The 13,808-nt window shown below is 43.2% G+C and overlaps 2 protein-coding genes across 2 annotated transcripts in view; one reads left to right on the top strand and one right to left on the bottom strand.

Moving 5' to 3' along the window:
• The window catches only part of LOC132837099 (uncharacterized), a 489,878-nt gene that overhangs the window by 137,492 nt on the left and 338,578 nt on the right, over positions 1-13,808 (top strand). The gene's annotated exons all lie outside the window — the stretch shown is intronic.
• LOC132837170 (histone H2B type 1-O-like) lies at positions 6,751-7,618 on the bottom strand. Its single transcript, XM_060856880.1, has one exon. The coding sequence runs from the start codon at positions 7,616-7,618 to the stop codon at positions 7,238-7,240; it is 381 nt and encodes a 126-aa protein (XP_060712863.1). The 3' UTR covers positions 6,751-7,237.

Raw genomic sequence — 13,808 nt, 5'->3', positions numbered from 1 at the left:
AAAAGTTGAAGTTCTAAATTGGAGAAAGGCCAATTTTGACAGTATTAGGCAAGAACTTTCAAAAGCTGATTGAGGGAAGATGTTCACAGGTAAAGGGACGGCTGGAAAATGGGAAGCCTTCAGAAATGAGATAACTAGAATCTAGAGGAAGAGTATTCCTACTTGGGTGAAAGGAAAGGCTGGTAGGTATGGGAAATGCTGGATGACTAAATAAATTGAGGGTTTGGTTAAGTAAAAGAAGGAAGCATATGTAAGGTATAGACAGGATAGATTGAGTGAATTCCTGAAGAAGGGCTTATGCCCGAAACGTCGATTCTCCTGTTCCTTGGATGCTGCCTGAACTGCTGCACCTTTCCAGCAACACATTTTCAGCTCTGAATCCTTAGAGTATAAAGGAAGTCGAAGTATACTTAAGAGGGAAATCAGGAGGGTAAAAAGGGAACATAGATAGCTTTGGCAAATAGAATTAAGGAAAATCCAAAGGGTTTTACAAGTACATTGAGGACAAAAGAGTAACTAGGGAGAGAATATGGACCCTTCAAAGATCAGCAAAGAAGCTTTTGTGTGGAGCCGCAGAAAATGGGGGATACTAAATTAGTATTTTGGGCCAGTATTTACTGTGGAAAAGGATATGGAAGATATAGACTGTAGGGAAATAGATGATGACATCTTGCAAAATGGAGGAGGAAGTGCTGATGTCTTGAAACAGGTAAAAGTGGATAAATCCCCAGGACCTGATCAGGTGTTCCTGAGAACTCTGTGGGAAGCTAGAGAAGTGATTGCTAGGCCTCTTGCTGAGATATTTGTATCATCGATAGTCACAGGTGAGGTGCCAGAAGACTGGAGGTTGGCAAATGTGGTGCCACTGTTTAAGAAGGGTGCTAAGGACAAGCCAGGGAACTATAGACCAGTGAGCCTGACCTCAGTGGTAGGCAAGTTGTTGGAGGGAATCCTGAGGGATAGGATGTACATGTATTTGGAAAGATAAGGACTGATTAGGAATAGTCAACATGGCTTTGTGCGTGGGAAATCATGTCTCACAAACTTGATTGAGTTTTTTGAGGAAGTAACAAAGAGGATTGATGAGGGCAGAGCAATAGATGTGATCTATATGGACTTCAGTAAGGCATTCTCGTGGTTCCTCATGGAAGACTGATTAGCAAGGCTAGATTTCACAGAATACAGGGAGAACTAGCCATTTGGATAGAGAAGTGGTTCAAAAGTAGAACACAGAGGGTGGTGTTGGAGGGTTGTTTTTCAGACTGGAGGCCTGTGACCAGTGGAGTGCCACAAGTATTGGTGCTGGATCCTCTACTTTTTGTCATTTATATAAATGATTTTGATGTGAGCATAAGAGCTACAGTTAGTAAGTTTGCAGATGACACCAAAATTGGAGATGGAGTGGACAGCGAAGAAGGTTACTTCAGATTACCACAGGATCTTGACCAGATGGACCAATGGGCTTGGAAGTGATAGATGGAGTTTAATTCAAATAAATAAAGTGCTACATTTTGGGAAAGAAAATCTTAGCAGGACTTATACACTTAATGGTAATGTCCTAGGGAGTGTTGCTGAACAAAGAGACCTTGGAGTGCAGGTTCAAAGCTCCTTGAAAGTGGAGTCGCAGATAGATAGGATAGTGAAGGCTGTATTTGGTATGCTTTCCTTTATTGGTCAGACTACTGAGTACAATAATTGGGAGTTCATGTTGCGGCTGTACAGGACATTGGTTAGGCCACTGTTGTGCAGTTCTGGTCTCCTTCCTATCGGAAAGATGTTGTGAAACTTGCAAGGGTTCAGAACAGATTTACAAGGATGTTGCCAGGGTTGGAGGATTTGAGCTATAGGGAGACACTGAACAGGCTGGGGCTGTTTTCCATGGAGCATCAGATGATGAGGGGTGACCTTATACAGGTTTACAAAATTATGACGGACATGGATAGGATAAATAAACAAAGCCTTTTCCCTGGGGTCGGGGAGTCCAGAACTAGAGCCTTTGAGCCAGATCTGTATCCAAATGGCTCACTCTCCCTGTATTCCATGATATCTAACCTTGCTCATCAGTCTCCCATGGGGAACCTTGTTGAATGCCTTACTGAAGTCCATATAGGTCACATCTACTACTCTGCCCTCAATCTTCTTTGTTACTTCAAAAAACTCAATCAAGTTTGTGAGACATGATTTCCCATGCACAAAGCCATGTTAACTATCCATAATTAGTCCAAGTCTTTCCAAATACATGTATATATTGACACGTGTGCTGTGCAAGGATACCTTATAAACTCTCCCACTTTTTTAGACTGATACCTCTTCATGGTAGGGACTTACCTTACCAAAATTCACCTGACTCGGCTGGATCTGTTTTTCTCACCTGAGGGGCTGTAGGAGTGATCAGTTAAGTGCACACAGACCAGTTAATTAACTTTGTTTTCTTACAAATGATTACCTTTCCATTGTTGTCTGTCTCATTAAGAACATGCAGTGTTATTGTAAAATTTTGTAAAAAAGGAAGCCTGTATGTAATGGAATTGTGGAGTAGCCTGCAAGGGCTCTTAAAAGAAGAGCTGGTATCCTAGTTTTATAAGTTTTTAGAATCTCAGCTAGTCTGGCTTATAGGTGTCAATGTTATGTTGTAACAGTGATGCTATTGGTAAATAAAAGGGAAGGCTAAAATTAAACTAAACTGTTTGTAAGTATTCCAGACTACCAAAGATCTCCAGGACTAACCAATAGAAGCTTACAGGTCTGAGTCCACAAGGGATTCCCTGGGCTGCCTCAAATCTGTACTTTAGCAATACGAACAGGAAGGGTTTGGAGAGTGATGGGCTACATGCTGGCAAATGGATTAGGAAAGGATATCTGGTCGGCATGGACAAGTTGGACTGAAGACGTTTCCGTGCTCTACATCTCTATGACTCGGTGACTCTTTGGTAACTCTTGCTCTGTCGGTGAGGACAGTTTCCCTCCATCTGTGTACTTAACTCCTCTTTCACAGATGGGTATCAAAACACTGTAACAATGTAGTCTATTTGTCTGTTTACAATGTAACTTTGAAAATATCCTTAATTATTTTAAGGATTTTAATCCTGTTCCTGAATGTCTATTTTGGATGAGGATTCATTTTATCTATCTTCAAAACTGTTGTGTAAACGTCAATAGGCTACATACCTGCTGTTTGTTAGAAGCAGCTGGTCACACTTTGCTTTCAACCGCAAAAATATTAGTGTTTTAGTCCCTCAGGTATTTGTCTGGAGGAAGACACAGGGACACCACCTTTAAATCAACACGAGGCTAGTCTGGCAATATTGAACTGATCAACATCACATTCATTGCATCTTCATTAGGATGTGTGTTGTTTTTTCTTTAAAGCCAACAACATAAACAGAACCATGGATCTGATTCCCTGAGCTGCTCCTTGTCTGTGGATTGTGTTTGTTTTTCATGTGATTTAATACCAATTGATTTGGAGATGCTGGTGCAATGTTAAAAATCACACATCGGGTGCTTCCAAATAAACCTGTTGGACAATAACCTGGTGTTCTGTGATTTTTTTTGAACTTGATACCAAAATTGAATGTGATCCAGAAACTGAGCAACAACTGCCCAGCAACACGAATGGGACTACTCACCACCAGAATGCTTACACAGCTCAATACCCAAATCCCATTACGTTATCTGATGGAAAGAGGAAAACAGCACTATTTCTCGCGTTTTTGCCAAGACCCCAGTGTATGTCCTTTTACAAGAGTATCAAAGGACAAAGTACAAGAGTATTCCTACAGTTGGTCTGTGCAGCCTCAACAAACAGCAGGGAAAAGAATGAAGTTAAAACAGGGTTCCGATAATTGTAAACCACAAAAATGTCCCATAGTAGCTTCTTCCCGCTCTGTCTCCCTCAGCAGGCCCACACACAGCCCGAGAAAGGCCTCTCTCTTTTCCACACCACCCCCCCAGTTCCTGCTCCGCTCGGCCTCTTACAAACAGCCCCCGGTTCTCCCTGAACTCACCCCGAATCAATCTCGGTCTCGGAGCCCCCTCTGTGTCCCAGGCTCCCATCCCGATGTGCTGCTGGAAGGAGCCTGCTGTTCCCTCGCTTCCCTGGGCGCTGATCTCTCCATTGCGGTCTGTTTCAAACAAACCTCTTGCACTCACTGAGTAAATGCTCCTCAATGGCAGCGCTGGGGGAGGGCCTCACGCATGCGCTCCTCTGGTCAGGAACAATCAGCTTTGGGGAGAAAAGGTTCAGTCCCAGATACAGTTGGGGCTGGAGAGAGCAGGATGAACAAAGTAATTTCCCTGCTCACTCAGTTTGCTCTCCGGACCCGCCTCTCACTCTGTCAGTCAGGTAAAAACAATGACTGCAGATGCTGGAAACCAGATTTTGGATTAGTGGTGCTGGAAGAGCACAGCAGTTCAGGCAGCATCCAAGGAGCAGCAAAGTCGACGTTTCGGGCAAAAGCCCTTCATTAGGAATAAAGGCAGAGAGCCTGAAGCGTGGAGAGATAAGCTAGAGGAGGGTGGGGGCTGGGGAGAAAGTAGCATGGAGTACAATAGGTGAGTGGGGGAAGGGATGAAGGTGATAGGTGGAAAAGGAGACAGGCAGGTAGGACAAGTCATGGGGACAGTGCTGAGCTGGACGTTTGGAGCTAGGGTGAGGTGCACTCTCACCATTGTTACAATACCGGTATATATTTCACACTTGTCTCACAGCCATCAAGAAAGGTTTTACAGTAGATCACATACATCCAATGATAGTACAGTATCGAACATGGAAGGGACTGAGCCCGATAAATAATTAAAGGAAGGTTATTCAATCTGACGGAGGGAAGTTTCTTTCATAGATGTGAGTGGCTCTTAAAAGAGCCTTTAAGATTGTCGGATTCAAGAATGGTCTCTTCACTTTTTAGCAGATCCAGCAGCGGAAGTTTTCTTGGGCAGCAGCACGGCCTGGATATTAGGCATCACCCCGCCCTGAGCGATGGTCACCCCTCCCAGCAGCTTGTTGAGCTCCTCGTCGTTGCGCACGGCCAGCTGCAGTTGCCTGGGGATGATGCGGGTCTTCTAGCTCCAGGATTTCAGCCGTCAGATACTCCAGCACCGCAGCCAGATAGACCGGCGCTCCGGCACCCACACTCAGCATAGTTACCCTTTCTCAGGAGCCTATGAGCACGGCCCACCGGGAACTGCAGGCCAGCCCGGGGCGAGCTTTCCCACTGCTCTTTCCTCTTCCAGACATGCCCACAAACTTACCAACACTTTCGCAGAGAGTACTATACCCCACCCACATTGCGGCCTCTTATACCTTCGGGAGGAATGGTGGGGCGGCCATTTCTGATTGGTCCCATTGTTCAGCCCCGCCTAATGTTGTTTCAATTCCCAATCAGATATCTGCCTCATTCCCCAATCCGGAGAGGGCCCAGGGAGGAGGGCGGAAAATACCGGCGCCAAATCATCAACCGCTTTCTTTCCAAATTTGAAAATCCCGCCAATTTACAAACAAAGGTGTGTGTGCTCTAGTTGAAAATGTGTTGCTGGTTAAAGCACAGCAGGTCAGGCAGCATCCAAGGAATAGGAAATTCGATGTTTCGGGCATAAGCCCTTCAACAAATGAAGTACAAAGAAACGGAGGAACTTTTATAAAATACTCGTATCATAATTTAATTTTAGTTTACAAATGTATACTTCACTCGATCTGTCTCTCCCTCATTTGCCGACCTGTATCCGTCCATTTGTGATCTCGAGTGGGTAATTTTCTCAGTCTTAAGAAGCTGAAACGAACCAGGCCAAACACTGCAGTCGACTTCTCGCTTCACATTTCAGTAGCACCCCGGCATCCTGATAAAGCAGCACACAACATTCTTCCGGCTCAGTATCGATGTCGAACACGATGTTTAGACAACATATTGCCCAGCTATCACCATTGTTAAAAGCTAACCTGAGAACGCAGCTTTTTTAAAAAAAAAGGTTTTGAGATTTATACATGAAAGAAGTGAAAGTATCATGGTATTCTAACAGATGAAAGGTTTGACAGAATCAATTTTTCAATGCATAATTTCAGTTACATCACACTGATTATTTGCTATAAATTCTGTTAGGATTGAGCCCTCCACTACCACCTGAAGGAGCGAGGCTCCGAAAGCTTGTATGCTTCCAATTAATGATGAAGGGCTTTTGCCCGGAACGTCGATTTTGCTGCTCCTCGGATGCTGCCTTAACTGCTGTGCTCTTCCAGCACCACTCATCCAAAATCTGGTTTCCAGCATCTGCAGTCATTGTTTTTACCTTCCAATTAAACCTGTTGGACTATAACCTGGTATTGTGATTTTCAACTTTGTACACACCAGTCCATCACCGGCATCTCCAAATCATGTTGTTTAGACGATATTTTAAAGCTGTCATCGTTATTGCGCTCGCTCTCAGATTCAGCAAAATCATCACATTTCTATCTGGCACCTTTTTTGGCGTTCTCTCGATTCCCTTTGAAAGCCTCTTACCGACAGCAGAAAGTGCTTAGGTTTTTACACTCTGAAAAATCGGATTATACCCGTGCATTGCAATTTTGAAAAAAATCAGATGAAAATGCATGTGATGAAAGATATGGACGTGTATGATTAGATTACTTAGTGTGATAACTGGCCCTTAGGCCCAAAAAGTCCACACTGCCCCGCCAAGCGCAACCCACCCAGACCCATTCCCCTACATTTACCCCTTCACCTAACACTACGGGCAATTTAGCATGGCCAATTCACCTAACCTGCGCATTTTTGGACTGTGGGAGGAAACCACAGAACCCGGACGAAACCCACGGGGAGAATGTGCAAACTCCACAATCAGTCACCAGGTTATAATCCAAGAAGCTGATTTGGAAGCACTAGCTTTCGAAGCGCTGCTCCTTCATTAGGTGGTTGTTTGCAAAGTGTGAAAATAAGTATTAACATTCCACCAGGGCTTTTACCAACGTCAAATAAACAAGATGACTCACTGACGTTTTATCTGCCCACTCCCAACAGACAGGGGAGAGGCTGTTTATGCAATCTTCCACGCAGCGTACCTCATTAATTTGCAAATGTCTTATATAAACAAATATATAAAAATAAAATTATAATGCGAACAATCATATGTAAACTAAAACAAAACAAACTAAGAAAAACGATTCAGCTCGCTCTGGGAAGTTGTGGGTGGCTCTTATAAGAGCCTTTGGGTTGTGGATGTGGTTATTTCAGTGCAGTGCAGTCCTTCACTTGGAGCTGGTGTACTTGGTCACCGCTTTTGTGCCCTCCGACACGGCGTGCTTGGCCAGCTCCCCGGGCAGCAGCAGCCGCACGGCGGTCTGGATCTCCCGGGAGCTGATGGTGCTGCGCTTGTTGTAATGGGCCAGGCGGGAAGCCTCCCCCGCGATGCGCTCGAAAATATCGTTAACGAACGAGTTCATGATGCTCATGGCCTTGGAGGAGATGCCGGTGTCGGGGTGAACCTGCTTCATCACTTTGTAGATGTAGATGGAGTAACTTTCTTTCCTGGACCTTTTCCTCTTTCTGCCGCCCTTCGCTGGCGCTTTCTTGATGATTTTCTTCGCGCCCTTCTTGGATGCTTGCTGTCCTTTTTTCTCATCAGCCATAGCGCCGCTCACTTTCAGACACAGAATAAGGGAAAGTGGGCTCGGAGCTCGCTTTTTATAGACTGGTGACGTCATCAATGCTAATGAGGGATGGGAAAAATCCAATTTCTGATTGGGTAGTTTTCACAGAATCATGCTCAAACACTCTGTCTTTGTGATTGGTTTATGCGGGATCTAATGTGGATCTGTCAAAATCTGCAACGAAATGTGACGTGGTAGTGATTCTGTTACTGTCAGTCTGACTGAGGGAGATTTTTTGTCTTGTGACACAGAAAGTGACTGTGGTATTGGCTCGGTTTCCTTCTGCTCGTTGTTGTGATGATGTGGGAGTGGAAGGGTGTGTTTCTAGTTCCGCATGTCTGTTTCTGGTCCTCTCTCTGGACTGGAATTAACACTGAGCTTGCTATTTTTCTCAGTCGTTAGCACTGCTGCCTCACCGAGCCAGGGACACTGGTTCGAATCCAGTTTCGGGCGACTGTCTGTGTGGACTTTGCACATTCTCTCCTTGTCTGAGTGGGTTTCCTCCGGGTGCTCAGTTTTTCTCTCACAATTCAAAGACATGCAGGGAGGTGAATTGGCCATGCTAACTGCCCATAATGTTCTGGGATGTGTAGGTTAGGTGCATCAATCAGGGATAAATGCAAAATAACGGGGAATAGGGCTGGATAACTTCCGCAACTTTTATTCGATGGTAAGTTTATGATTGTGAGGTATTTTCTGGATTGGCCAGTCTCTACCGGCATGTGTACTTTGAATTTATTGTTCCCATGTTTATAACAAGACCCGTATGAGAGTTTTTTCCATTGTGTCCAATTATCTCTGGCTATCTGTTTAAAGGTGTACTTTTCATGTCAATGTTTGATTTCCCTTTGGACTACTTGAAAACAAAGTATTTATTCAGTCATTTCATCTGAGATGTGTTCTTGCTTTGCCTTTTGGAAACGAATTAAATTGCAATATTTGTTTCAATCTGGCACTTGGTCTGCTATTTAATTCCTCCAATTTGGACAACAAGAATTACATACAGTGAGAGAGTCAGACAGCATGTTTAAACCATGGTGAGATAACTGGATGAACTGGGTTTTTATTTACTTCTTTCCCTACTTAGGTGGAATACATTGTGAACATGTAATAGGTTCAGTATTTTCTAATAAACAAGTAGAATTTACTTTTTGACAAAGGTGATACTACGCATTTAAAATCTATAGGAAGTTCACTTGTACACAGGGGCTGACACACACTCACACTGTTCTGGATAACTTGTTTAATGAAATGCTAGTTCTCCCAACTACGAGATCTTTGAAGTCATGACTTTTCCATTTTTGCCCATTGTTCTACTAACCTGACAGTATTTCTGTATGTTGCAAATTATTCTTTACCCACTCTGTATTGGCACCATCTCACCAACCACAAGGAATGAACTCAGATTTCTCCAGTTTCCTCATTTCCCTTCCCCCCACCTTGTCTCAGTCCCAACTCTCGAACTCAGCACCACCTTCCTAACCTGCAATCTTCTTCGTGACCTCTCCACCCCCACCCCCATCCCCACTCCGGCCTATCACCCTCACCTTATCACCCTCACCTTAACCTCCTTCCACCTATCGCATTTCCAACGCCCCTCCCCTAAGTCCCTCCTCCCTACCTTTTTATCTTTGCTTGGCGCACTTTCCTCATTCAGGTACAGAGTACTTCCCAAGTACACAAACCGTGTAAGTGAATGGAAGAAACGAGATGAGTTCTGCACTCGGAAGAACAAACAGTTGCAGACTGTACCAGTTATTGTCCTTATTCATGTAAGGAAGGACTTGAAGGAAACTGATAATTTCTGGACATACCAAAGAATGAGATGGTGTCAATACATAGTGGGTAAAGAATAATTTGCAACATACAGAAATACTGTCAAGTTAGTAGAACAATTGGCAAAAATGGAAAAGTCATGACCTCAAAGATCTCGCAGTTGGGAGAACTAGCATTTCATTAAACAAGTTATCCAGAACAGTGTGAGAGTGTGTCAGCCCCTGTGTACAAGTGAACTTCCTATAGATGTTAAATGCATAGTATCACCTTGGTCAAAAAGTAAATTCTACTTGTTTATTAGAAAATACTGAACTTAATGCACATTCACAATGTATTCCACTTAAGTAGGGAAAGAAGGAAATAAAAACCCAGACTAATTATTCATCCAGTTATCTCACCATGGCTTAAACATGCTGTCTGACTCTGACTGTATGTAATTCATGTGTCAATTCTTGTTGTCCAAACTGGAGGAATTAAATAGCAGGCCAAGTGCCAGATTGAAACAAATATTACAATTTAATTTGTTTCCACAAGACGAAAACAGAACACATCTCAGACGAATGACTGAATAAATACTTTGTTTTCAGGAGTCCAAAGGGAAATCAAACATTGACATGAAAAGGTACACATTTAAACAGATATCCAGAGATTATTGGACACAATGAAAAAACTCTCACACTGGTCTTGTTATGAGCCCTGAACAAGGGCTCATGCCCGAAACATCAATTCTCCTGCTTCTTGGATGCTGCCTGACTTGCTGCGCTTTTCCAGCAACACATTTTCAGCTCTGATCTCCAGCATCTGCAGTCCTCACTTTCTCCAAGTACTTTGTACCTGTCAATCTGTGCTATTCAATGGGACTGATAATACGCTTTATTGTCCTTCAAAACTCTGCTCAGATATGACAGACTGAACAGATTAGAACCATGTTGCCTCGTGAAAAATTTGGAAACTAAAATTTAAAGTTGACTACTTGGGCTGTTGTGTACATGCACTGATTTTATGTATAAAAAAAGATTTTTGAAAGAAACAGTTGTTATGATACAGGAAGGATGCCCACACTCGATTGATCCTGCTTCAATCTTCTTGCATTGTGTTACTGAGCAGTTTAAATGATTGCTGTTAAATGGACAGCCAGTTAGCAAAGGAGAGAGTTTTCAGTTCATGTTTCCTAAAGTGAATGGGAAAGACTTTATTTTCTTTGACTGTTTGCACCTGTAGAATTCACAGACAAATGAAATCCCAACAGATCTATTCAGAACAGTGCTGTTCTTCAGAGTCAAGGAGGTAAAGGCAATTGACCATTGCAACTCTGATAGTGCAGTGTCTAACTGGGACTAGTGATATCAAGGTCCGGGCTTCAGAGAGTCATACAGTTATACAGCATGGAAACAAATCCTTTGGTGCAAGCAGTTAGTGCTGACCTGAGATCCTAATCTGACTTTGTCCCATTTAAGTTAAAAATCTCAACACCAGGTTGTAGTACAATAGGTTTATGTGGAAGCACCAGCTTTCAGCGTGAAGAAGGAGCAGTGCACTGAAAGCTAGTGCTTCCAAATAAACCTGCTGTACAAGAAACTGGTGTTGTGAGATTCTTAACTTTGTCCACCCCAGTCCAACACCTCACCTCCACATCATGGCTAGTCACATTTGCCAGCATTTGGCGCATACCCTTCCAAACTGTTCCTATTCTTGGATATATCCAGGTGCCTATATAAGGTTCTAATTGTACCCACCACCTCCACTTCCTCTGGTAGCTCATTCCATACAAGCACCACCCTCTATGCGATAGAGTAACCCCACAGGCCCTTTTAAAATCTATTTTCCACAATTCAAACATGTGCCCTCTATTATTGCACTCACCCACCTTTGGAAAAAGACAGTGGCTATTCACCCCATCATGCCCCTCATGATTTTCTCAACCTGTACAAAGGTCACAGCTCGTTTTGTGACAGTCTAGGAAACAAAGCAACAGCCTGTTCAGCCTCTCCCTCTAACTCAAAACTTCCAGTTCATTCAAAAAAACATCCTGATGAGAGTAGTGCAGTTGACGTGGTATACATGGACTTCTGTATGGCCTTTGTCAGAACATAACCCACGACTGGGGATGAAAGACTCAGCAGGCAGGCAAGATTCATGCAAGTGGTTGGTATTTATTCAAGCAGAAACTAGTTAGTGAAGGGAGAGGGCCAAATGATCACATTGTAATCACATTGTATGTGATTGTCATGTTCCTCCCCCTTACTTTGCATATTCTATTCTATGAGACACCCAACCAATGATTGGTATTTCTATGGACAGCCCCAGGATTCCCTGACCCCTCAGAATTTAGTGGACACTGTAATCTCTCAGCAAAAGTGATGACTGCAGTTGCTGGAAACCGGAGTTTAGATCATGGTGGTGCTGGCAAAGCACAGCAGGTCAGGCAGTATCTGAGGAGCAGGAAAATCACGTTTCGGGCAAAAGCTCTTCATCAGGAATAGAGACAGGAAGCCTCCAGGGTGGAAAGACAAATGGGGATAAATAGAGATAAATGTAATCTCTAGGCCTTGCGATCTTTCTGTGCATCCTATTCATTCACATTCCAAAGTTATTTGCTGAACACCTTCAGGTTTCTCTGAGGCTAGCTTGTCTCTAGGGACAGCTTGAATGCTGGTATTCATTGTATGCCATTTTTTAAAAAATTCAATTGCTCTTCTTATATTCCCAATGGTCCTAATTATATATGAAGAAAAAACAAAGTCTGTTTTGACTGAATTGCTATTAACTTGTAATTTTAATTTGTTATAAAAACTTAGTTACAAAGTGTAAGGTAATGTTAGCACTTTGTGATTAATGGGCTGTGAGCAATCTATTGTGTTCTGGGTGTAAAAGAAGGCGTTACCTAAAGCTAACTAACCTTCACTTCCAGGTTTAAATGCTTCTTTTCCTCTTTATGCTTTGGTATTATGCACCTATTTTTTATGTTGAAAACTACTCTTTGTGATTATCTTTGTCATAATATTCTAACAGATTTCAAGAAACTGAGTACTATAAGATAACTTTAGCTGTTGCATCCTCAGCTGTTTTAGGGCATTAATGGGCTGTAACTAGCGCCTGGTGTCTGTTCATTAACTGGGACAATTACCCTTTCATTTAATGTAGCTGGAGTTACTCATTTATTGGACCTTAGGTCGTCTTGTCCTTTTTACTGTCCTTGCAGTGGCTTGTTCAATGGTATCATTATGCCCCACTGAGTGTAAGTAGGTTGTTTAGCTTAGTTTCTGCCTGCCGTTCTGTTTCACATCCTGCTGTTTAATTCTACTTTCACTTGCACACCAGTTTGTGTTAACAGACATGGGCCAGTCTACTCTGGCCAGATACAGGCCACCACAACAGCCACCGGGATCAGTGCTGGGAACCTTGCTATTTGTTATGTACATTAACGACTTGGATGTGAATGTAGAACATATAATTAATTACCTGTAGATGAGCTTTTCATGCCGAAGTGCAAGAAGTATCAGTGCAGGTTTGGATGGTGATGGGCCTGTTCCTGTGCTGTACTGTTCTTTGTTCAATGATATGAAAATTAGGGTTGTGATTGACAGTAGGGGGGATGGTCTCAGGCTTCAGTACGGGTACACTGGGCAGGGCAATGGCAGACAGAATTTAATCACAATGAAGGGGTGGTCCCTAGGGAATACTGAGAAAGAAGGGGACCATGGTATACAAGTCTATAGATCCCAGAAGGCATCAGCACAGGCAGACAGGCTGCTGAAGGAGGCATGCAGAATTACCTGTGCTGTACAATATAACAGCAAGGAAGTCTTCGAACAAATTTACAAAATATTGGCTCGGCCACAGATAGAATACTGGAATGTGCAGTTTTGGTTACCACCCTATCAGAAGATGTGATTGTACTGGAGAGGGTGCAGTGGGTTGGAAATTTTCCATTGTGAGGAGAGGCTGGATAGGCCAGGTTTAGTTTTGTTGGAGCAGAGGAGGAGGAGAGAGGATCTGGCTGAAGTATACCAAATTGTGAGAGGTGCAGACAGACAAAGTAGATCGTGAGAATCTTTCTCCCCATGGCAGATGTGTCTAAGACCAAAGGTTACAAGTTGAAGGTGCGGAGAATGCAGTTTAGAAGATACCAGAGATAAATATTTTGATCTAGAGTGTGGGCAAAGTTTGGAACGTGCTGCCTGAGAGGGTGGTGGAATACTCTCGCAACATTTAAGCAGCATCTGGATATGCCAGGGTATAGTCGGCTATGGGCCAAATGCAGGTAGATTGCAGTTCGGTGTTTGTTGGACATGGTATGCTGAAGAGCCTGATTCTCTGCTATACAACTCTATATCCCTTATAACAATCCTTGTAAATCTTCCCTGCACTATCTCAAGTTTAACAACATCCT

Source organism: Hemiscyllium ocellatum, chromosome 49 (assembly GCF_020745735.1).
Source record: "Hemiscyllium ocellatum isolate sHemOce1 chromosome 49, sHemOce1.pat.X.cur, whole genome shotgun sequence".
Lineage (NCBI taxonomy): Eukaryota > Metazoa > Chordata > Chondrichthyes > Orectolobiformes > Hemiscylliidae > Hemiscyllium > Hemiscyllium ocellatum.
This window is presented reverse-complemented; position numbering and strand designations above follow the sequence as displayed.

Bases quoted from the DNA above. Each gene is read 5' to 3' on its own strand.
- LOC132837170 (XM_060856880.1), bottom strand. From the start codon at position 7,618: ATGGCTGATGAGAAAAAAGGACAGCAAGCATCCAAGAAGGGCGCGAAG.